This window comes from Myodes glareolus, chromosome 10, assembly GCF_982192425.1.
Source record: "Myodes glareolus chromosome 10, mMyoGla1.1, whole genome shotgun sequence".
Lineage (NCBI taxonomy): Eukaryota > Metazoa > Chordata > Mammalia > Rodentia > Cricetidae > Myodes > Myodes glareolus.
The window spans coordinates 15,824,775-15,848,127 of NC_142035.1; the positions used below are offsets into that span (position 1 = coordinate 15,824,775).

General features: G+C 50.9%; 1 protein-coding gene across 13 annotated transcripts in view; it reads right to left on the bottom strand.

Moving 5' to 3' along the window:
* Nucleotides 1-10,658: 10,658 nt before the first annotated feature.
* Tox2 (TOX high mobility group box family member 2) overlaps nt 10,659-23,353 on the bottom strand; it is a 127,397-nt gene continuing 114,702 nt past the window's right edge. For 6 of the 13 annotated variants that reach the window (XM_085697047.2, XM_085697053.2, XM_085697056.2 and 3 more), the window contains 6 exons: nt 20,522-20,761; nt 17,299-17,526; nt 15,084-15,191; nt 13,932-14,324; nt 13,056-13,183; nt 10,659-11,571 (listed from right to left, as the gene is read on the bottom strand). In XM_085697047.2, coding sequence (XP_085553173.1) covers nt 11,505-11,571; nt 13,056-13,183; nt 13,932-14,324; nt 15,084-15,191; nt 17,299-17,526; nt 20,522-20,761 — 1,164 coding nt within the window. In that variant the 3' untranslated portion in view covers nt 10,659-11,504. Of the gene's footprint in view, nt 11,766-13,055; nt 13,184-13,931; nt 14,325-15,083; nt 15,192-17,298; nt 17,527-20,521; nt 20,762-23,353 lie in introns of all 13 variants that reach the window. The other 7 variants (XM_085697050.2, XM_085697049.2, XM_048440961.3 and 4 more) reach the window with 3 other exon arrangements.

Sequence of the window (23,353 nt, forward strand, 5' to 3'; positions counted from 1 at the left end):
GGGTGGTGGCAATAGAACAGGTGGGGGGGGGTGGCTAGGACGAGGTGTGAGTGAGTTTCTGGAGGGATGGGAAGGCATGCATCTGGTATGGAATGGTGAGGACACATGCATTGGCCCAAATTTACCAGTGTGTATCCCTAAAATCTAAACATGTTAGAGTACATAATTTAGACCTGTTTTTTTTTTAATTTCTTGAACAAGTTTGAAATAGAAATTAAGAATCTTCAAATTTTTGTGTGCCTATTTGATCTCTCTCTCTCTCTCTCTCTCTCTCTCTCTCTCTCTCTGTGTGTGTGTGTGTGTGTGTGTGTGAATGCTTATGCAGACTCTACATTGCAGATGAATGCAAGCATTTGTGTGCCTTGTGCTACGCACATGGGTGGAGGGCAGAAGGACCACTTAGGATGATGGTTCTTAGCTTCCTACTTCATTGAAGTCAGGGCTCCTTAGCTGCTGCGGAGCCAGGCTAGCTGGCTCACAGGCTTCTCAGGTTCTGTTTCTACTGCCTAGCTTGCCATGGAGTGCTGGGGTAGCAGATGGTCCTACTGTGTTCATAGAGTGCTGGGGTAGCAGACGGTCCTACTATGTCCGTAGAGTGCTGGGATTGCAGACGGTCCTACTGTGTCCATGGAGTGCTGGGGTAGCAGACGATCCTACTGTGTTCATAGAGTGCTGGGATTGCAGACGGTCCTACTGTGTCCGTAGAGTGCTGGGATTGCAGATGGTCCTACTGTGTCCGTAGAGTGCTGGGATTGCAGACAGTCCTACTGTGTCCAGCCTTTCATGGGTTCTGGGGATCTCAATACAGGTCTGCACACTTGCATAAAAGCACTTTTGGGAGCTATATTTAGCTCAGAAAATGAAGACATTAAAAACAAAGGCAAACTGGTCCAGCGTGAGCTGGTTATGGTCAGTCCCACATCCACTAGGTCCCTTCATCAGGACTGGGTAGAGTGTCAGCTTGACGGCTTGGCTTTGGTCAGTCACGATCAGCCTAGGAATGGGTTCACGGTTCGCTCTTGGTTTATAAGAGAAACGGAAATATAGCTGCGGGTCCCTGACTTTGAGGTGGAAAGAGTGGCCTCTTACGGAGCAGATGACAAACTGGGAAGAAGAATCATGTACCACACTGGCTGATGCTCACATAGGCGCCACTGCCTTCTAGGTCTGTGACCCTGGGCCAGTCACTGACGCCTCTGGGCATCAGTACTTTCATCTGTGAGGTTCAGGCAATCCACAAGTGCACAGATTAAAGGGAAGCCAATGAGGCGGTTGGTATTGGTGGTGAGCCCAGGTCACAGGGCTCTGTCAGGCAGGCCTGACGTCACGCTCTTCTTCCCATGTGGCCGCAGGAACTTCTTCTTCGCATGTGCTCTAGGAACAAGCAGAGGCCTTCTCCTCGGCCTTCCACACAGATTATGTTTCTGTTGGCTGCAAAAGGAGCCTGGAGAAATTGGGCATGGGAATACACTCTCATGATTTCCTGGATTTATGAGGCTAAAGCAGGGAGATTGCAAATCCAAGGCCAGCCTAGGTTATACTGGAAGACCTGGCTGAAAAAAAAACAGGCTCTTATGGTTCCATTATTCCGTGCTGAGTTATTGGCTACTGGTGGATCCTGGGAGGGAATGAATCCTGTCTTCAAATGTGTCCACACTGGTGAGACACACACACCAGGCTCCATTGAACGGTTCTGAATCTGTGGTCATAGAGACAGCTCTGGCGAAACTCAGTGGGCCGTAAAACAAAACAAAAAGCTGTGTAAGAGAAAGAGATTTATGGGAGGGAGAAGCGTTGACAGGGTGGGAAGGGGGTAACTGAGAGCAGGGGTAAGAAATGCAGAATCTCTCTCTCTCTCTCTCTCTCTCTCACACACACACACACACACACACACACACACACACACACACGTGCGCGCACATCCACATAGGCCACACACATGAACTATCAAAGAAAAAAATTAGCTTAAAAAAATCTAGGACCCACAAATGAGAGAAAATGTGATATTTGTCTTTCTGAAATTGAGTTGATTCACTTAGTGTTGTTTCCAGCTGACTCCATTTTCCAGCCTGTACCGTGACTCCACAGGTTGTTTCCGTAAGGGAGCGATGGTGACTGGTGCTACAGAGGACGTCCATGTGCAACTGAAAACAGCAGCCTAGGATCTTCTGAGAGTAGGAGGAGGGCAGGGCTGGATTGGGGGAGTCTTCTCCAGGGTCCCTGCAATCTGAAGTCAGGTCTGGCTTCCAGCACTTCATCTCCCAGGAGGGGCGGCCAACTCTGAGCAGGCCTTCTATGTGGGCTCCTCCTCAGTCCCTTAAGAAATGGACTGTCCAGGCAGTCACAGCAGGAGCAGGGACACAGACAAGGTTGCCAGAGGCAAACGGAGGTAACGGAAAGGTCGCCACCTTCCATCCCCAGTGACCCCGAACTCCTCCTTTCTGGGAAGAAACTCTATGGCAAGTTCAGTCTTTCTTGGTCTGACTTCTGGGATGATGTTTGAAAACCTGACCATGGAGGAATGCGGCCACCCCACAGTTATACTCTCGGTGGGAGGGGGGCACACTTTCTGCTTAAGAGAGGAATCTGGGTGGCACTTCATACAATCCAAAGGTACATTTTACTCCTGCGAAATCTCCGGAGCCTGCGACGATCTACTCTTTTTTTTGGTTAGGGACTCCAGGCCAGGGTCACCCTTCCCTACTGCCACCCAGTGAAAGAAAGCAAAAACAAGAAAACAAATCCCCAAACCAAAGACCCCAAAACCAAACCAATCCACAACACAACCAAACAATACCAGCTAGGTACCTTTCTGTCTCACCTGCTCACCAGATGGAAGGGTATCGGTGTGGGCCCAGAAGGTGCCAGGGCCTGGATAGATTTGTCTCATAAGTGTTACTGCACGCCAAGTGGTATTATAATGTCACAGCCACTTCAGGGTGGCTGTAACTGTTGGGAGAGGACTGTGACATGGAGGCTTAGCATGAAGGGCAATGACTTATGTAACTTTGCTTAGGTCAGAACTGGATTCCAATACATTGTTTCACATAAGTGTGCAATTTAGCGGCAGGGTTATTTATGTAAAGTGCAGTTCTTAATTTTTACCACCAGGAGGCGCAACTGCCTCACACATGAGCACAGACGCACTCTAAAAGGCATTAATTTAAAAATAAAACCTGTCATACTTATTACTTGCTTTATTCTATATGTCTCTCACATCAATTCTGAGATTTTTAAGACAGTACTGTGTTGTGCAGATAAGAGTCCAATATTTGCTCTTCCAGAGGACACAGATTCAATCCCCATCATCTACATGGCAACTCACAACCTACTGTAACCCCAGTTCCACACCCTCCAAGGTCACCAGGCACACACATCATGTACAGGTACACAACAGGCAATATACCCAAACACATAAAATAAACTAATAATTAAAAAGGGGCCGGAGAGCAGAGGTTAAGAGCATTGCTTTCCTAGAAGACCCAGGTTCAATTCCTAGCACCCACAGCTGTCTGTAACTCCAGTTCCGGGGGATCTGACGCCCTTGCACAGACATACATGCAGGAAAAAGTCAATGTACATAAAATTAACTAAAAATGTTTTTAAAAATCCAGAATTCAAAATCAGGTCTGTGTATGTGCCTTCAAAACTTAGCTGTAGCCACATCCTCGGGGACGGTCAGGAAGAAGGAGCTTGGGGGTGGCAAGCTTGGGAGTTGTCTTTTTGTGTGTGGCTAGCCGATGTTTTGAAGCACACTGGATGTAAACGCTTTCTTTGGCAGAGCAGTGTTTCCGCTTAGCCACGCTCTTCCCTAAGCTCTCTTACACGTGACCCTGCTTTCCTCTGCTGCCTGTCCGGTCCAGAGGCACCCGGATTTACAATTCCACCTGTGCTCACATAGTTTATTGGTGCAGTGATACCGACATTTTGTGGGCCAGCATCATAGCGTGAGGGTGGAGTTTGGAGGCAAGAAGGAAAGCTAACTATGGCTAACTGTTGTGCTGGAGAGTGGAGAGGTGGCTTTGTTCACACTACTACGGAAAAGATCGAGTGTTCCCATAGCCACACACTGACGTCCTGGTGCCCAAGGCCTCAGAACGTGGAGTCTTAGAGATGAGGTTTAAAGAGCGGCTAATTTAGACGAGGTTGTTAGTGTGGGCCAGGACTCAGTCCGTTTGATGTCCTCACAAGATGAGACTTGGACGCACACAGAAACTCCAGGGATGAAGTGCGAGAACAGAGATGCAGAGAGCCCGAAGGGTGGAGGTGCAGGGGTCCGGGAAGATGGAGGTGCAGGGGTCCGGGAAGATGGAGGTGCAGGGGTCCGGGAAGATGGAGGTGCAGGGGTCCGGGAAGATGGAGGTGCAGGAGGCCTGAGGAATAGCAGTGCCCAGGCTGGCTGTGTGACCAGTACACATGAACAGTACAGAGAGGCAGGGACGACGAAGGAGGTGAGGGAAGGGGAAGGCGTCTCATGCTGGTAGAGGTACTTGGAGAGCAGGCTTCTTCTGTGTAGAGACAGTCTTTAGAAAGCTACTGGGAGATGTGCCCCACCACAACAGAGATGCAAAAATAAAGAGGGGTCATAGGTGAAGCCAGAAAAGGGATCCTGCCAGTGGAGAAAGCACAGGACTTTGCTAATAACAAAGGGAGCTTTGGCAATACCTGTGACCCACACAAATGGAGACTGTCATGTTAAGGGAAGGGAGCTGATCTCAGGATGACGAATAGCAGGTGTTTTCTCTCATCTGCGGTTCCTGTGTTTCATACAGCCACATAAAATCATGAATGATACATGGCACGGAAGTGGAAGTGAAACTCTCTGGGGGGCTGGCAGAGGGGACTGATGGGAAGGAGAGGGGCGGGGGAGGGGAGGAGGATTTTGCAGACAAAACTCTCATACACACGAAAAATTTCAAAACATCTAAAAAAAGTGTAAAACAAAAAACCCTAAACCAACAAAGTTCTCTGTTGTATATTATTCAGTTTTCTATATGTTCACTATAGCAAGTCAAAAATCGTGGGCAAGGCAAAGAAAATCAAGGGGCTGGAGAAAGGGCTCGGGGTGGAGAGCATAGAGTTCTTACGGTTCTGGCCGTGCGTGCATAGCCCAGGCTGCTATGTTCGCAAATATGTGCGCATACAATGTATACATAATTTTAAAAAAAGGTTTAGCTAGGCTAAAACTTGCTGTGTAGATCAAACTGGCCGTGAACTCACAGCGATCCTCCTGCTTCTGCCTCTGGAGTGCTGGGACTAAAGGCGTGCGCCACCACCCCTAGCCTCTTTTCAAAGGCTCTTTGTTCACCCCCAGATCGACAAAAGGGCTGCCCGCCAGTCTTGTGTGTTTGGCGATGCTGTTTGGCTCTTCTGCCCATCATCAGAATGCAACGCCTCAGTGTGTCTCTGGGAACCCTAGTTTAATGTGTGTTTCTCTAGATTCTTCCCCAGAGTCACTGGAATCCCACCAATACCAATGTCCACAGAACCAAGGTGAACGTGTGGAAGCCTATGTGGGTGCGTGTCCTACCGTGTGTGGGATATGCTGACAGTGCATGAGGTGTCCCTAGGCCACCACCTTTCCCCTATCACCTTCTCACCCTCTTCCTGTTTCCCCCCACTGCCTATCACCTCTCTTCACGCTTTTCTGGAACATTCTCACATTGCCCCTGGTGGGCCACATCCACAGCCCTCACTCATAATAGGCACACCCACTGCCTCCCATTCTGAATGGCTGACCCCAGCACCTAGTGGACTTCAACTAATTAATTCTGGACATATTGAGAAGTCTAACTGATGTGGGGCTAGAGAGATGGCCAAGCAGTTCAGAGCACTATCTGGTCTTTCTTGCATGTAAGTTCTCCCCAGCATCCAAGAACAGATCATTTACGTGCTAGTTAATGAATGATTAGCATGTTACCCAGAATGCATGGCTGTCTGGTGTGTATTGTATGAATGTGATGGGCAAAAGTATGCAATATACACTTCTGTGTCTGGTGTACTTGTGTACATAGGAGCTATTTGTGGTTGGTATGTTTATGTGTGCAGTGTGTGTATATATATACATGTTTAAGAATGTTTTGCTTTCACATGGTGTCTGTGCATGTGGAAAACAGGTATTGTGCCTTGTGTGCATTTGGTGTGTGTTCTATATCCGTGAACTCTGTGTAGTTTGTCTGATGCATCCATGTGTGGATTTAGTATGCATGCAGTTGTATGTGCTTATGTTGTATTTGAGCTATCACACATGAACATCAACCATACATATGCACTATCATGAATACCATATACACATATTCCTGCACCCACCACATTGCTGTGGGCTATTTGTACACACTGTGAAGATGTATTGCTGTGATTGGTGTAATAAAAAGCTGAGTGGCCAATAACTAGGCAGGGAGGTATAGGTGGGACTTCCAGGCAGAGAGAGAACTCTGGGGAGAAAAAAGGCTGAGTTTCCAGCCAGATGCAGAGGCAGCAGGATGAGCAGTATGGAGAAAGGTAATGCCACATAGCAGAACACAGATTAATATAAATGGGTTAATTTAAGTTAAAAGAACTAGTTGAAAACAAGCCTAAATTAAGGCCCAGCTTTCATAATTAATAAGAAGTCTCTGTGTCGTTATTTGTGAGCTGGTGGCCCAAGGGAAACCTGACTGTGCTGCATACAAACATGCTCAGCATGCATACACTAATGTGCGGCACCAATGCACATGGGCATCACAAACACGGTGCTCCACACAAATGCACACATGCCAGCCGGGCACATCTTACCTCACGTGGGAAGTACACAGGTGCTTTACTCTCCTTGTGCCTTCTCTGCCCGTGCACCATACATGGGTTCCACATCCCACATCACCACTGTGCAGCTAGTGCCGGCCTGGGCCCCAGGAGAGAGGTGCAGAGGTACAGGATGGAGAGCAAGCACCATATCTCCACAGAGGGCACCTGACCTGCTCCAGAGGAGAGAGCCTCCTACACCGGTGTGGGTCCACAATTCTTGATGAAAACCTTTGTCTTGGAGAGAGGCAGGCTGGGGTTCTGGGAATGAGAGCCCAGCAGACTGGAGCCAAGTGTCAATCCTGATGGTACCTTAGATGGAACCTTAACCCTAGCCCCAATGACAGTCCTAAACTAATTGACCCCAGCACTAACTCTGACACCAACCCACAACCCCATTTCTTGCCCAACCCCAACCCCAATGCATCCCACTTCCAACCCTAATCTGACCAAAATCCTAACTATAACTCCAACCTCAACCTCAACCCGTAGCCTTAGCCCAACCCCAAATCCCACCTCGGCTCTAACTCTCATCCCAGTCCAAACCCAAACCTAACCAAATCCCAGTGCCATGCAAACCCTAATCTCTTCCAGGCACACCTCAGATGCCAACTCCCCAAGGAAATCACCAAGATCTCAGATGGACTGAACGTCTCTGCCCTTCCCTCATTCTCTTGCCACCAGGCACATGGTTGGCATTTTTAATTATCTTCATATGTGACTTAGTATATAAGGTTACAAGTTTATAATTAGCTAATATGAATGTTTCTGAAGCCACTAGAGGCAAAAATCTGCGCCCCTCTCTGACTGGTGTCCCTGGGGGCCAGTGGGGAGAAACAAAGTGGCTCTCAGTTTCATTCTTGATGCACAAGCAGATTGAGTTCGAGTGTTGTGGATGTTGAAAATTCTTCTGCGTGTTGTCCACACTCTAACATGGATAACCTTCCGGGGTCTCTTCCAAAGGAAGAGGTCCCTGGACCATCTCAGGGTCAGCCAAGCCTTCCTCTAGGAAAGGACAGCAGGAATAACTGTCTCCTGTTGGGGTCCCCTCCTAGCTGTGGGAAAGGGTGGATAGAGGGACTCAGGCAGGAGTCTGACTTTCGGAGAGAAGGGGAAGCCCTGGAGTAGCGGAGACAGGCTGCTACAGCAGTTCCAGATTTTCTCAATGACAGGCTATGGCTCTTAGGTCCAGGCCACAGATTGGCCCTGGCCATGGTGGGCACTGCAGCTGTGGGAGTCCCTGGCCCATGCCACAGCTATGAGATGCAGAGCCCAGGCACAGCCCACAATGCTGGACCGGGTGCTCTGTGGGGTGTGGCTGTGGTTACTATAGAATGAAGAGGACTCCACTTCCCACGGCTTGGGCTGGTGCTCACAGGCTGGCACTTGTGTGCACAGAAACAACTATTTATGAATATCATGGATGTGTCCCGACTGTGGCCATGGACTCAGCTGGCATCTGGAGTCTGCTTCTGTAGGAACACACAGGACCTCAGATAGATTCTGGGTGAGCGAGGCTCTCAGAGCAGAGGGAGGCATTGACTCCAAGCGGTTAAGGGAGGACAAGGTTTTTGCGAACCTGCTCAAGCTGCCTCCACAGTGAGGCTTCTCCATTGCCGAGGCATTAGCTGTGGGCAGCTCTGTCCCCTTTCCCCCCTTCTGGGACACAAGGGTGTCACTATGAGTGGGAATAGTTGCCAGTGAAGGAGACCTGGGGTGTGTCAACAACACCCACTGTATTTGGTGCTACAAGCTGCATGTCTGTCCCTCACCTCTCTGTCTCCCAGAGTCCTCGGAACCTTAGCCCTCAGTGTCATGGAATATGGAGGTTGTGGAAGACGTTTAGGTCAAGAGACGAAGCCCTCATTATTGGGATTTGTGCCCTACTAGACCCAAAACAGTTGCCTGGACCTCTGCCATGTGAGGGCACGAGGCACGTTTCTATGATTGGGAATTTGTCCCTCAGCAGCATCTCAGCCTTACCAGTCTCGAGAGCTGTGAGTAAAGATATCTTTGGTGATGAGCCCACCTGTATACCCCATTATGGCGGCTCAAATGGAAGAAGACAGTTGGCATCCACTTCAGCACCCAAAAGGCCAGCCCAGGCATGCAAACTATTTGCAAATGACCCCACCCGCCTGGCATGACAATGAAATGTGGGCACACCTTGCTGGATTCCCATAGCCTCAGGCTCTACTGATTTGGGACTGTCCTTATTGGTGTAGTGGTGTCTTATAAAAGCAAGAGATAGATATTCAGCCGTGGAAGCCCTCACCACGGCACCAGCGAGTTCCACATATTCAGAAAAGACAGCGTAGTTCCACTGAAGGTTTGTGTTCCACGTTGCCAGGCTGCGCTGATGCAACTGCGCGGTGATTGACTTTGCTTGTCATTTTCTTCGGTTTCTTTCCCAGGAGGATCACAATGCGCCCTTGAAAGGAAACTGCTCTCAGCAAGCCTGCACCTACCTCTAAGCGTCCTCTGGATGAAGGCTGTGGCTCACAGGGAGAATGGGAGGTTCTGAGATGGTGTAAATGCGGGACTCCTCTGTGGAGGGCAGAACAGCTGCCCCTGCCTCAAAGAGTTGGGTCAAACACTGGGAAACCAAGCCAAGAGCTGTGTCACAGGTGTGACAGCAGCCTCCCAACCCCTCCCTGCCCGGCCACTGTCATTCTTCCCCACAGAGTTCAACTTGTGACAATTATTACCTTCAAATGTCACCACTAACAGCTGCTGGGAGCCTGGGTGAAGGAGTCTCTGGTCTAGGATGCTACCTGAAGGAAGGTTTGAAGAAAACCCTCCCGTCCCTTGGCCTCACACTGTCTCTAGCTGGTGTGTGTTTCTGAGGGGTCACACTGTGCACAGAACCCCACTCCTCGCCGCCAGGAGCCCATGGCTCTTTCCCATTGCTATGTTCCCCTCAGACATTATGTTCACGTCTACATTGCATAGTCGGATCTATTTCACGCCGACATCTTTTTAGAAGATGATTTCTCTTTATGTAGTTCTGAGAATGGAAACTAGGATGTCTGGTCTACTAAGCGAACACAAAGACACATCCCAGCCCTGTAGTGAAATCGTATAAAATCCGACGATGCATGTGAAAACACCAGTGTTCTCCAGGATATGCTGACATTCGGGGACACTCTTTAGCCACTGGGATTCTAGTCATGCTTTTCAGTGGCCAGAGAGCTAAGTCTCACCTGGAAAGTCCAAGGTTGACCCTTTCTTGTATCTTCACGCCTTTGGGTATGATCGCCCTCACCCCGTCAACACAGATCTACTGAGCATTTACTCTGAGCCACAAAACTGAGAGAGTTTTGTATCTCCTTCTGCCCGTACCACAACTGACGTCAGGGGTGGATTTTGCCCGGACACAGGCACTCCGCTGCTTGCAGAGTGGAAGGCAGGGCTCTGCTCTTAGTTTTCCCTCAGAAGAAACTCTGACCTAGTGAAGCCACCACCACATGCCACTTCAGGAGTCCAGGCCTGCCTCAGATACAGGACCAATCTTGCAGCCATTGAATGAAGAGAACTCGGTCATGATGTATGATCTTCTTCATGTGTTCTTAACGTCTTAAAAACTTATTTGTGTGTAGAGGTCAGAGGACAACTTCCAGGGATTAGTTACTTCCGTCTACCACGTGGGTCCCGGGGCTCAAACTCAGATGGTCACATTGGCAGCAGGTGCCTTTACCAGCTGAGCCGTCTTGCCAGTCCTCAATGTGTTCTTGAATTCTATGTGTAGAAGCTTTATAGCAACTTTCTGTACCTATGTCGTCGGGGACACTGGTGTAACATTCCCGTATCTGATGTTTATTCGTCTGGTTTTGGGCCTAGGGTAACCAGGCCTGGGTGAAAAACTGGAAGACACAGGGTTGCTTGCCACTTTTCAGAAGTTTTATTACAAAGAGGTCTGAGCAAAGCACGGGGGGCACCAGGACAGACATAGCAAGGGCCGGGAGACAGCTGCGAACAACACGAACCAAAGCCTAAACCAAATCCAAACCCCAAACCACACACATGTCAGGAGAAGCCACAATGTTGTTCTCAACTTTTCTTCATAAATAGATGGCCAAAATTGTTGCTGGCAATTTTAAATAGGTGGATATATGATCAAAAAAAGAAGAAGAAGAAGAAGAAGAAGAGGAAGAAGAGGAAAAAGAAGAACATAAAAAGGAGGAAGAAGAGGAAGAAAAGAAGAAGAAGAAGAAGAAGAAGAAGAAGAAGAAGAAGAAGAAGAAGAAGAAGAAGAAGAAGAAGAAGAAGAAGAAGAAGAAGGTGGTCCTTGGATGTGGCTTAAAAGCTTCCATTCTCTCTGTGTGCAGATAAGAATCAGTTTGACAGCTGTTTGTGCACATGTCTCCCTTAAGATAAAACTTAAAAAAAAAAAAACTGTGCTAAAGGTCTTATAAAACTTTTTTTTTTTTTTTTACTTTAAAGGAAGCTTTCTTTCTCCCCACAAAATAATCTTACAGATGTCTTCAACACGGTTCTAAAACAGTGAACTACTTACACGGAACCCACAGCGCGTGGGTTTCAGCATCTTTTGTGCACACCGAGAGCACACATGTGGCTGGCCCAGCATCTGGGGTGGGTGTCTGTTGCTAAGCAACCTCGAGGGGGGGCAGCCCGGTGAGCTTGGGCTGGGGCCAGAAGTCCAGACGCAGGGGACTGTGTGCAGGCCAAGGAGTGGGGTCCACAGCTACCCTGGAGCAAGCGGGTCAGCGGGCAGAAGGTTCCTGCAGGTTCTTTGGGCTGGTGGTGGGCGGTGGGCTGCCTCTGCAGAGTCTGGTGGGAGGTCGAGGGAGAGACTCAACCCTGGGGCATAGGTGTATCACTGCTGGCCGGTCACCCTGCCTGCTGCCATGGCCTCTCTCCTGCGGTCAGCCCTTCCGGCTCGGAGCAGTGCCCTCCGGAGAGCCTCAGGGAGGGAGGGGAGGCGGGATTAGGTGAGGTAGAGCGATTTATCTCTGGGGAGCAGGCTGCAGGAGAGAGTAGGGGCCGTCAGCTACTGGAGCCCACCCTGGTGCCCCGGCCCTGTGTCCCTCACTCTCATCAGCTGTCCCTAAGGTTGAAGGAGGGGCTGCCCATCAAGCAGAACCAAGCACCCTTCCTGGCATCCTGCCAGGGACCATCTAATTATTATTATTAATATTTTATCATTTGCTCCATGTCTACTGTGTTTGTTTGTATTTTGAGACAGGAGCTTATGTATCCTTATGTATCCCAGGCTGGCCTTGAACTCAAGATGTAGCTGAGGATGACCTAAACCTCCATGCTTTCATCCCAACCTCCACCCTGAGTTCTGGGATCCTAGGTATACATCACCACACCAGGTTTAGGCAGTGCTAGGACCAAACCCAGGGCTTTCTGCATTCTAGGCAAACATTCTACCAACTGAGATATGCCTTAAGCACCCCCACCATGCCTACATTTAGTCATAACATCATCATCTGTACACTTCAAACAGAATTACAGGAAAGTAGACACCTTCCTCTCTGTAGAATGCTGCACAGGGCAAGCCAGATATGTTGACTCATGCCCGTAGGAGGATGAGGCAGAAGGCTCACGAGTTCAAAACTAGCCTGGGCTATATAGAAAGACTTCACATTTAACAAGCAAGACTAGAACAGGCTGTTGAGGATCAAACATTGTCACCCAGGGGAGGAGGGGACAGCCTTAGGAAGTTCAGATACAAAGCACTTACTCCTCCTTGGCCCTGACTTTTGGGATGGGAAACTGGGTGGAAGGGAAGGGCTGGGGGGGAGTCTGTGCCTGTGTGGGCTACGAAGGGAACTCTGCCTACCAGAGTCTGCACACCTTCTAGGGCTCTCCCTAGAAGGTCAGAAGTGGAAGCAAGGGCAGGGTTGATAAAGGGCCAGGATCACCAGCAAAGCGAGGAGCCCATGCTGGAAGGCTGGTGGCCAGGAATGGGGACACACTGCCTGGTGATGGAGATGGACACTGTCCGCTAAATACTCAGACCTCACTCTCCGTTTGTGAAAACATGGGACAAAAGAAGAAAAGGAATGAACCAAGGCCAGCCTCAGTTTCCCTGTTGGCCTGGGCATCCAGCCAGCTGTGCCTCCGTCCCCCCCCCCCCCCCGAGGCTTTGCTCTCTGATCTGTGTTGTTCTCTGTACTCTAAACTTCCACCACTTGGGCTGAGGGTGTCCACTTCACATTCCCCTAGTGTCCCGCTGCCCTCCTGGCCACCCCTGCCCCTGCCCCGTGTTGGGAATGGACAGTGAAGGGGATCTGAGGAGGACTGACCTGCAGGTGCCGAGGCCACGCTCCCCGCTGGGGTAACTCCCATCCCAGTCCGCGCTGCTGGAAGGGTTGGATGGGCCAGGTGAGCGGGAGCCAGAGCCACTGGGGAACTCAGAGATATGTGGAAAGTCCTACAGGGGAAGGTGGGGTGGGCCGTGAGCAGAGGAGAGACCAAGGGGAGCCTCTCCAGCAATTGGCGTCATCTTTGTGTGTTTGAGGGTGTCTATGCCTCAAAGACACGTCCTGGGTCCACACAGAACGGCCACTCTGCCTCTTTCTCTTTCTCCCTAGTAGAAGATCTTTGGGAAAATTCAGTGTGAGCTGACCGTGTGGCTCAGCAATAGAGTACCTGCCTGGTGTGTGTGAGACTCTGGCTTCCACCCCCAGCATGACCGAGAAGAAAAGGAAAGAAAGAGTGAAAACGAAAATCCAACCCCTGACTCAGCTGAGTTTGGAGGGAGGGTGGCTTTGCCTTGGGTCTTTTTTCCTTTTCTGGACTTCAGTTTCCCAATCTGTAAAATGGGGTTACTTGCTGCATGCCCGTGCTGGAACCATTTGTGCAACTATCATTGGAAGCTAGGGCTTTGGAGATTGTAACGAGCTGGGACAATCTGGCAGAGGTCACAGTGGTCTAAGAGAAGGTTCTGGAGCAAAGTTTAGCTGGCAACTAATCAACTGCCTGGAGTAGCCAGTATCTCTCTGGGCAAGTAGGTGTTCTAGACCCATCTCAGAGAATTGGAAACCGAGGCTCAGAGAGGTACAGTGTCATGGCTGATGTTGCACAGCTAGTGAGTGGCCTGGCCAGTATATAACCCTCCTCCCCCAGCTGCCTTCCCTCTTGGTGAGAGTCACAGGCGGCTGCTGCTTGGTCCTGCTTACCTGTGGCCCTGGAGGCGAGGGACTCATGGCCAGCTGCACCTGGAGTGCCATGGAGGCAGGCAGGACAGCAGGCTGAGGGGCGGGGGACATGCTGAGGGGTGGGCTGAGGAGGGCGCCCTGCGCGTGGGGGGGCAGTGGCAGCTGCTGGTGCAATGAGGGGCTGAGAGGAAAGGAGGGTGGTGGTGGGGATGTGCTGAGGCCTGGCAGCAGGGCCTTGGAGCCCAGCGTCCTGGCCAGGCTGGCGGGAGAGGCTCCCGTGCGGAAGGCCTGCAGGTCAGAGGGCGTCAGGAAGGAAGCCAGGCCGGGCATGGCGTACATGGGCTGCTTGGGTGGGAGCATTTTGGCTGGTGGATTTGCCTGAGCAGTCTTGGCCTCGCCTTGGTCCGGAGGGCTCTGGAGGAAAATAGAAGCCAGGGATAAGCCAGAGATAGGGCAGAGCCTGGACTGTGGACTAGGTAGGCCTGCAGCCTGCAAGGCCTCTGGACGGCTCTGTGTTGTGCTACGGGGCTGGCTGTGAACTAATAAACCATAACTATGCAGGGACCTGCAGGTACATAGTTTTGATCAGCCAGTCAGCCCCACCTTTACCCTCGTGTGGGCTCCACTGGAAGTATGGTCCCGCTATCCTTACCCTGGCAGCAAGATCAATGCCAGCAATGAGCCAGGTATACTCTGTTTATGCCACCTCCAGCCTCCCACCTTTGCCCATGCAATTCTCTCAACTCTGTAAGCACCCTTTGCTTGGCCCTTTCGAGCCCAGCCCAGGTGTCGCTCTCTTTGCGACAGGCTCTCCAGGACAATGCTCTGCCTCCTTTGGGGCCTCAGACCCACCCCTTGCCCCTGTGCTTCTGGTGTGGACAGAGAGGTAGAGAGCATGGCAGCGCCAGGTTGGAACCTACAACAGTCACTTAAATGGCCAATCCCAGGCTCATTGCGGAGCCCTCTGAGTGCTAGCCCTTCCTGCTGAAGGAAGTCAATGAAATGAGCCTCACATGAAGCCTGCCACACTGGTGGTGCTCCCAAGGTGTGACGCACACACGTCACTCATCCTCTCTGAGGTCTGTGGTACCTGCTGTTCCCGCGAGTCCCAGCCTATGCTCTATCCCTCCCGTGGTACACTCTCATCAGGACGTTGCCTAGGGATTTAGTTACCTTGGAGACGAGGCTAGCTCTGTAGGCCGCCAAGGCTTTCAGGTACTCCTTCTTGGCAGCTTCGGTCTTCCTCTTATACGCCTGAAAGATCCGAGACATTGGGCAACTCTGGAGAAAATGTCACAGAGGAGCCACAGTGCAGAGGCTGGGATGACAAGGAGGGGCTTCCAGGGCCAGGCGTGGATGAAGGTTGTGGGGACAGAGGCCAGGCTACCCTCCGGTTCCTCAGCCGTGATGTTGGCACAAGTGACGACAGAAAGACCGCTCACCCAGAAGCCTCTCTTTGGCCCAGAACACCACCAATGTCCTAACGCCGCACTATCTTTGTATTCTGACATGAACCTGGCTCTTACTCATACGGCTGCCATTGCTCCTCTTAGCATTAGACCTAAGTTTCCATGTTCCGGCAGGAATGGCCCATGTGTCTCACATTCCCTCTGCCCACGCCTTCTAAGTAGAACTCTTCCACCATGACTTGGGGCTCAGCCTTGAGACTATCTGACCAGAGGCATAAGAATAAACTAATGAGGAGACTTGGAAAGTGCTTAGACTCCAGAATGGCTATTGGTTGCTCTGGGAATCAGCCTGGTGTGCTGACTTGAAAAAATTGGCCCCTACAGGCTCATATACTTGCATGTATAGTCACCAGGGAGTGGCCTTGTTTGTTGGTGGAGGTATGTCACTAGGGGTGAGCTTTGAAGTTTTAAGAGCCCAGGCCAGGCCCAGGATATATCTCTTCGTCTCTTGGTCTCTGCCTGTCTATCTGTCTCTCTCTACTTCTCTCTGTCTGTCTGTCCATATCTGTCTCTCTCTGCTTGCAGATCAAGATGTCACTCTCGGTTACTTTTTCAGCACCATGGCAGCCTGCCACCATGCTCTGTCATGATGATAGTGGACTAAGCCTCTGAAACTGTAAGTAAGCCCTCAGCTCAATACTTTTTTTTTTTTTTTTTTTAAAGAATTGCCTTGGTCATGGTGCCTCTTCACAGCAATAGGACAGTTTTGAAGACACCTGTCTAGCCTGTGGGACCATGAGACGTGCAAGACTCAGCTATCTACTTTCTTGAAGAAGAGTTGCCTCGTGTGTTGCAGCCAACCGCAGAAGCATAGACATTCTCACCAAGGGCAGCCGATGAACCACCCTGCTGAGCCCAGCACAACCCACAACACGAGGAAATTGGGGCAAAGGTCTTAGAGTGGCAGCTGCCAGCCTCCCTGGCTCTTCCCGCTGCTGTAGCAGCAGACACGACATCCAAGGCCAACAACAAAGTCTCTATCAGTGAGCTTTTCCTAGGAGCAAGACCCTGACCTGCCACATGAGTGAGGCCAGAAATGTGGGCTTGAGCAGATCTCAGGTAATAACAAACAAAACCAGGGTTCATCCGGCACCCTTGCAGCTCAGATGGGTTAACAAAGACAAAGGGTTGGCTCCAGAGCTCCTCTTGCCCACGGTGGGAATTCTCTGACAATGTCCTCTGCCTTCCCTGGCTTCTTGTCTCCACTTCTTCCCAGCAGGTTTTAGACCATCTCTTAAACTACCGGCCCTCCATTAGTCTACAAAATCTCTACACTGCCAAATAGGACCACAACTCACATCTGTGCTCCAGCTTGCTACTGCTCTGGGCTTCCCACAGGCCCCAGGGACATCTCCATTCCCTGCGGTGCAAGACAGAATCCTAAGGAGTCCCCACCACACCCTCCACTTTCAAAAGAGCCGATGGATGGTGACTCCCTGGGGTGTTGTAAAGACGCATGTGGTGGTGGAGGGGGGATCCCCATGGCACTTAGCCTAGGTGTGCTCCAACCATAGTAGTCAGTAGGTAGGGAAGCCAGGACTCAAAGAGTCAATCTGAAGTGAGTAGCTGGTAATGCATTTCCAACAGCAGGAGTGGCTCAGCTTCCTTCCGCTGAAGGCCTTCAGAGAGACCACATGGCCAGTGAAGCAGAAAGGGCCGAGTTAAGGGGACTGCTGGATGTGGCTGGAGATGATCCCTGGTTTATGGATGGGGAAGCAGGGGCCCAGCAAAGGTAGTAGAACACAACACTGGAGGTCAGAAGGCATGGAATGAACCCTGCTTCCCAGCTTAGAGATGGGCAAACAAAGCAGCAAAGCCCCTTGCAGCAGCCTCTAGTCCCAGCGGCCAAACCTGGTATCACACTCTTGGTTCCAGGGCCCCAAGTCTCAGGAACAACTTAGAAGGGGACCAAGGCTCACCTGTTTCTGCTCTTCTCCCAGGCTGTCCCACATGGAGGCCACTATTTTGGACACATCCCCAAAGGTGGCACTGGGATTCTGCCCTTTGATGGCGGCTTGAGTGTCTCTGAAGAAGAGAGCGTAGGCTGACACCGGCTTCTGTGGCTCATTGGGGTCCTTCTTCTTCTTCTTCTTTGGGTTCTTGGCCTTTTTGCCTGGGTCTGCTGAGGGCCTCTTCTCTCCCGAGATCTGCCAAGTGAGAGGAGTTGGTAAACTGAAGATGTCAAGGGACTCCTAGCCAAAGTGACTCTAGCTAACCTTGGGCTGAGCTAGGCTTTCTCTGCAGCTTATCTCAGACCCATCTAGCCTAGAAAGGGCTGCCCCACCAGGGGTTCATACCCAGGCAGCTTTGGCCTACACTGTCATGCATTTGGAGGAGGGTGGCAACAGACACATACACATACATGAACATACGTGAACACATAAACCAGACAACAGATAGACAACATGCATTCTTACTTACATACATACAAACATACATACATACATACATACAAACATACATACATACATACATGTAGATGGAAATAGACACATGCACATAGATGTAGAAATACAGGGAGACAGGCACAGACAAACAGAACAACACACAACTACACGTAGAGAGACAGCTCTCAGGGACAGAGGGACCCAGAGGCACACAGAGACAGAAAGACAGACAGATGCTTGTGCACCCTGGGTTGGAGCCTGAGGTGTAGGCTTCTGTTTAGACAGAAGCAGCATGTGTCCTGACCTTCAGAGTTTCAGAGGACCTTGAAACTCCCTGCAGACTGGCAAGCCAAGAACACTGACTTGCTGGTGAGGCTGGCCAGTGCCCTGGGCAGCGATAAAGTCAGCACTCTGGGACTTTCTACCGTTCCCTATGGATGGGAGCTATGTGTGTTTCTAACTCTTCAAATGTAAACAAAACCCGTGCTGTTTTCATATCACTTCACCCCCACCACATTAACATCTATCTTTGCAGACTTACAAAGTCTCCTGACCAACACTGACCAGTGACAGAGGCCCAAAGCCAGGCATGGCAGTACATGCCTGTAATCCTTGTACTCAGGAGGCTGAGGCAGGAGGATTGAGAGTAAGGCCAGTATGGGAAGCATAAAGAGACCCTGTCTCATGAAATGCAAATAAGAAACCAAGGGTCCATCCTCCTAGACAATGCAGTAGTCTTATGTGCACCTGCTAGACCTTTTGCAACTGCGAGAATAAGAAGGTTGCCCCTGTCGTGGTCATAAATAATGTCCAACTAATGCCTCCATTTCTAAAGTGTAGGACATTTTCCCTGCACTTTAGTTGTGCTTCTTCTGTACGTCAACAAGGGGAAGGCAGCAGGATCAACGATGGTTAAGTGCTGGGCCGGTGGATAGACTCAGACCTCACGTCTGAGAGGCAGGGGATTTGGCAGGGCCGGTGGCAGTGCTGGCTCTGTTTCAAGTGTCCCCGGGGCACTCCATCAGCCCTTGGTGAGGCCTCGGTAAGGTGAGGACTGAAAACAGGTCTCTTCATGTGAGTGTGTGTGTGTGTGTGTGTGTGTGTGAGAGAGAGAGAGAGAGAGAGAGAGAGACAAAGAGACAGAGAGAAACAGAGAGAGACAGAGAGAGTGCATGCATGTGTATGCGTGTGTGAGAATGTGTGTGATTGTGTGTGTGCGTGATTGGGTGAGAATGAGTGTGCACTGCATGTTTGTGTGTGCATGAGTGTGTATGTGTGTGCATGTGTGTGTGAGAGTGAGTGTGTGATTGTGTGTGTATGTATGTGTGTGAGTGTGTGAGTGTCTGTGCATGACTGTGTATGAATGTGGGTGCATGGTGAGTGTGTGTGTTTATATGTATGTGTGAGTGCATATACACATGTATGCGCATGGTGTGGAAGACATCAGTCTATCTCAAGTGTGGTTACTAAGGTATTATCCATTTTTTTTTCAAACAAGATCTCTCAGCCTGGAGTGTCCCATTCAGCTAGGCTGGCTGAGCAGCAAGCCCCAGGGATCCTGTTGTCTCCACGGCCCCAGTGCTAGGGCTCAGGTCCTCATTCTCCCACAGTGAGCACTCTCCGGTCGCCCGGCTCTGAAGGCAGAGAGCTCGAGTGATGGAGGCTGCTGGATATGGCATGGCAGAGGTTAGGGGGGCGCAGTCCAGGCTGCGCTGCAGTCACCTGGGTATGGATTCTGGCTCTATAGCACTGATACGTTAATTAACTACTCTATGCCTCAGTTTCCCCATCTGCCAAATGGAGATAGTGAATATTACCCAACATCCAGGACTGTTAGGAGGACTGGAGGAATGAGTGTTTACCGTGCGCTTATAAAACTGTCTGGTCTGTGGGTTATGGAGTTTTGGGGTTTTTTGGTTTTGTTTGTTTTTGTGAGACAGGATCTTACACGGCCTTCGCTAGTAGCTTTGCTGTGTAGTTAAGGATAACGTTGGACTTAAAGCTGATCTTGAACTTCTGATCTCTTGCCTCTACTTCCTGAGTACTTAGATTGCAAGCCTGCATTTCCACATCTAGTTTATGTGGTGTGGGACTGAACCCAGAGCTTGTTTGGTGCATGCTAGGAAAACATTCTGCCAATTGAACTGTAGCTCCAGATCCTAGAAATGTTTGTTAACAAAACACAACACACACAAAACAACACAAAACAAAAACCACCCCCGAGGCTGGAGGTATAGCATGGCAATAGAGCACTTGCCTAGCTCAGGCAAGGATTTAGAGTAACTCCCCAGGAATGTGTAGAAATAAAGGAAGGCAAAACGGGGGGTGGGGAGATGGAGGGAGAAAAGAAGAGGTGAGGGAGAGGGGTGAGGAAGACAGAAGTCATCCCCACTTGGCCTCTGTTGTAGGCCAGGGTATCATCGGAATGATGTTGGACCAGAATGAGAAGCACACAGACCCCTGGGCACTTCAGGGCCTCCTGTCATGGACACTGTGACTAGACCCTGGGCCTCTTCAGGACCAGCATGTGCCTGGAGGAGAGGGTCTCCAGCAGATTCAGCAGCCACAGTCTGATGTCCCAAGGGCTCAGGTGCCAGCTCTCTGACCAGAGGTCCACACGCTGTCTCTTGGTTTCCAACTAAGACCAAAACCTCCTTTCTAGTCTTTTCCAGAGGGTCATGGTGGAATGACCTGGCAGAGCCCCTTCTCCACTTGGGGAGATAACCTGGTAGCTACACCCTTCCATTTCACGCACCTTGAAATGGGCATCTGACTCCTCCTCCTGTGTGGAACTGGATGGAGAGGGGGTCGCTGACTTGCTCCCTGGGGGTGATGGGGAGCTGTGGGCAATGCCACTCCGGATGCCCATCTGGGAGATGAGCTGGGACTGGCTCAGGGCACTCATGTGACTGGCCAGCATGGCGGGGCGGCCCAGAAGAGGCCCTGGCCGGCCTGAGTCATAGGCAGCTACCTCCGAGTGGACCATCTCCTGGATCTGAGAGAAGACAGGGTGATTGTGTTAGAAGGCTCTGCCTTGCCAAATGCTGTACTTGCCTCTCGGGCTCAGAGGAGGACTTTGTGGATGAGAAGTGTCAAGTGGCCATTTCTGTACTGCCTATGCTTCCCACAGGGATCCCTGTAGGAGAATCTCAAGATGGAGCGCCATTGTCCCCTGACCTCTGCATAGTGCAGAGCACCTGCTAAGCCCCGAGGTTCCCTTGGCACCTCGCCACTCTGTTGGCATCTGCCCTGGGCAGTCCAGCTGTAAACGGATCATCTCATGATACATGCTGCACATGAACATGGCTCTGCCTTGTCTCCTGTGTGACAATGAGCAGCCGAGAGTGCAGATGCTGGAAGTCCACTTCTGAATCCTGGCCCAGGCCCTGGCCATGTGACAATGGCCATGATTGACCTCACTGGGCCTCAGCTTCTTCATCTGTAAGATGTACAATCAGACTGCTTCCCAGGATTTAGAATAGTGTGTACCCTTGACCCAAACAGACAGTATAGATGCATGATTCATTGAGGCTTACGTGAACATCCTTAGAATTATTGTTTATTTCCTCTGCATTTGTTATTTATTCTGTCTGATTTCTAACGTTAAGCACCGCCCCCCCCCCCCCCGTTCTCAGCTTTTCCTTTATTAAGCAAGCAAGTGGCTTTCTATTTTATGTGGGTTTACAACTTCTCCTTAAAGGAGTCAGATCTTGCTGGGCAGTGGTGGCACAGGCCTTTAATCCCCACACGGTAGGGTGGAGGGGCGTGGTGGTACATGCCTTAATCCTAGCACTTAGGAGGCAGAGGCAGGGGCATCTCTGTGAGTTCGAGGCCAGCCTGGTTTACAGAGTGAGTTCCAGGACAACCAGGGATACACAGAGAAACCCTGTTTAGAAAACAACAACAACAAAAAGAATTTCTCTAAGCATGGTGGCACATCTTGCAATCCCAGAATAGCCTGAATTACGTAGCGCGATCCTGTCACAAACAAATGCGATCTCAAACTCATCCCTTGCCTTCTCTGTTCTCTAACTATTTGATATCTAACTTCACCCTTGTTTAACCTCTCCTTCTGGCTCATAAAGATTACTGTTGGATCCCCATTCCCACCCCCCCAGTTTTGAATTATATTTCAATTCATTTATTTCCCTTTGTTTTATTGTTAGTAGTGTTTAGGGGCTGGGGAAGCTACATGTTGTGTGAGCATTAGGACCTCTGTTCAGACCCTTGGCAGGCATGCAGAAAGGGAGCATCTAGACACTCCTCTGTAACCCTGGCATCAGGACTGGGAGGTGGACACAGGGAAGGTTTATGGGGAGGGATGAACTGGAGACAGTTGGATTGATCCTGGGGTCTTGGCTAGAATTGCAAGGTCCAGGTTCAGGGAGTGACCCCACCTTAAAAATGAGAGCAGGACAACCGCACAGATATGGGCTATCTGGCTGGGGCGTGGCCAGCAGGAAGATGGTCACCCCGGGTCCTCCAGGCCCAGGCTGGCGGGAAGACAGCCATGGGTGCGCCCGGCACCTTGCAGTGCCAGGCATGTGTGCTTTATTACGATAAGGAAATATGTAGTGGAGAAACAGAGAAGCGGAACGGTTCATGAGCTATGGGAGGAAGCCGAAAGGAAGGAATGAATATTGGGAGGAGTCGGTAGGTGCTGGGGGCCTGCTTGTCACCTGGATTCACGGTGATGTCGATGAGAAGTGTACAGAGGGGCAGCCCTGCTTGCCACCTGGTGCCATGATAATGCTGTCCGGGCTGGGCTGCTGCCAAGGGCCATATCGGGTCTCTGGTCCGACAGTAGCCACGGTCTGTGTTGATGTCCCTGGCTCCTGTTGCCGTTGAGTGCTATGCTGATTCCAGTGGCCCAATCTGCCTCCTTCATCTGTGTTTGGGTCACAGCCCATGCTGCCGCTGGGTCCATACCGATCAAGGGGGCCTTTGCTGCCACCTGGGACTATTGTGACAACCAGGCCCGGGCTGCTGCCAAGGACCACATCTGGGTCTGTGGTCCTACTACAGTCAAGGTCTATGTTAATGCCATGTCACAGGGAGCCATGAAAGGCCACGTGACATCTGAGATCTGGGCCACAACCTGCGGCCTCGTCGGTGTGCAGGGGCCAAATACTTCTACCAGAGCCATCCTAATCCAAGTTGCCAGGGCAAACGCTTGGAGCTAGGATGTCGACCAGGCCGAGCTGCTGCCTGAGGCCATGTCTGGGTTTGTAGCCTTGCTGCAGCCAGGTTCTGTGTTGAAGTCTGTGGCCCAGGTTGCTACTAGGGCCAATACAGAGGCCTGATATCTGAACTGGAGACTGCGACTTGTCCGAAGGCCACGTCACAGCAGGGGCTATACAGACATGAGTGGACTGGGCTGCTACCTGGGGCCATGGTGTCATCTGGGCCCAGGCTGCTGCGGAGGGCCGTGTCTGTGTCTGTGACGCTACAGCAGCCAGGGTCTGGATTTGACGTATGAGGTGTCTCTTGACACCAAGCACCATGAAGATGCCCAGGGTCAGATCAGCCGCCTGAGTCCAGGTTGGTGTCCAAGGGCCAGGAGGCATCCAGATCCGAGTGGCCTGCA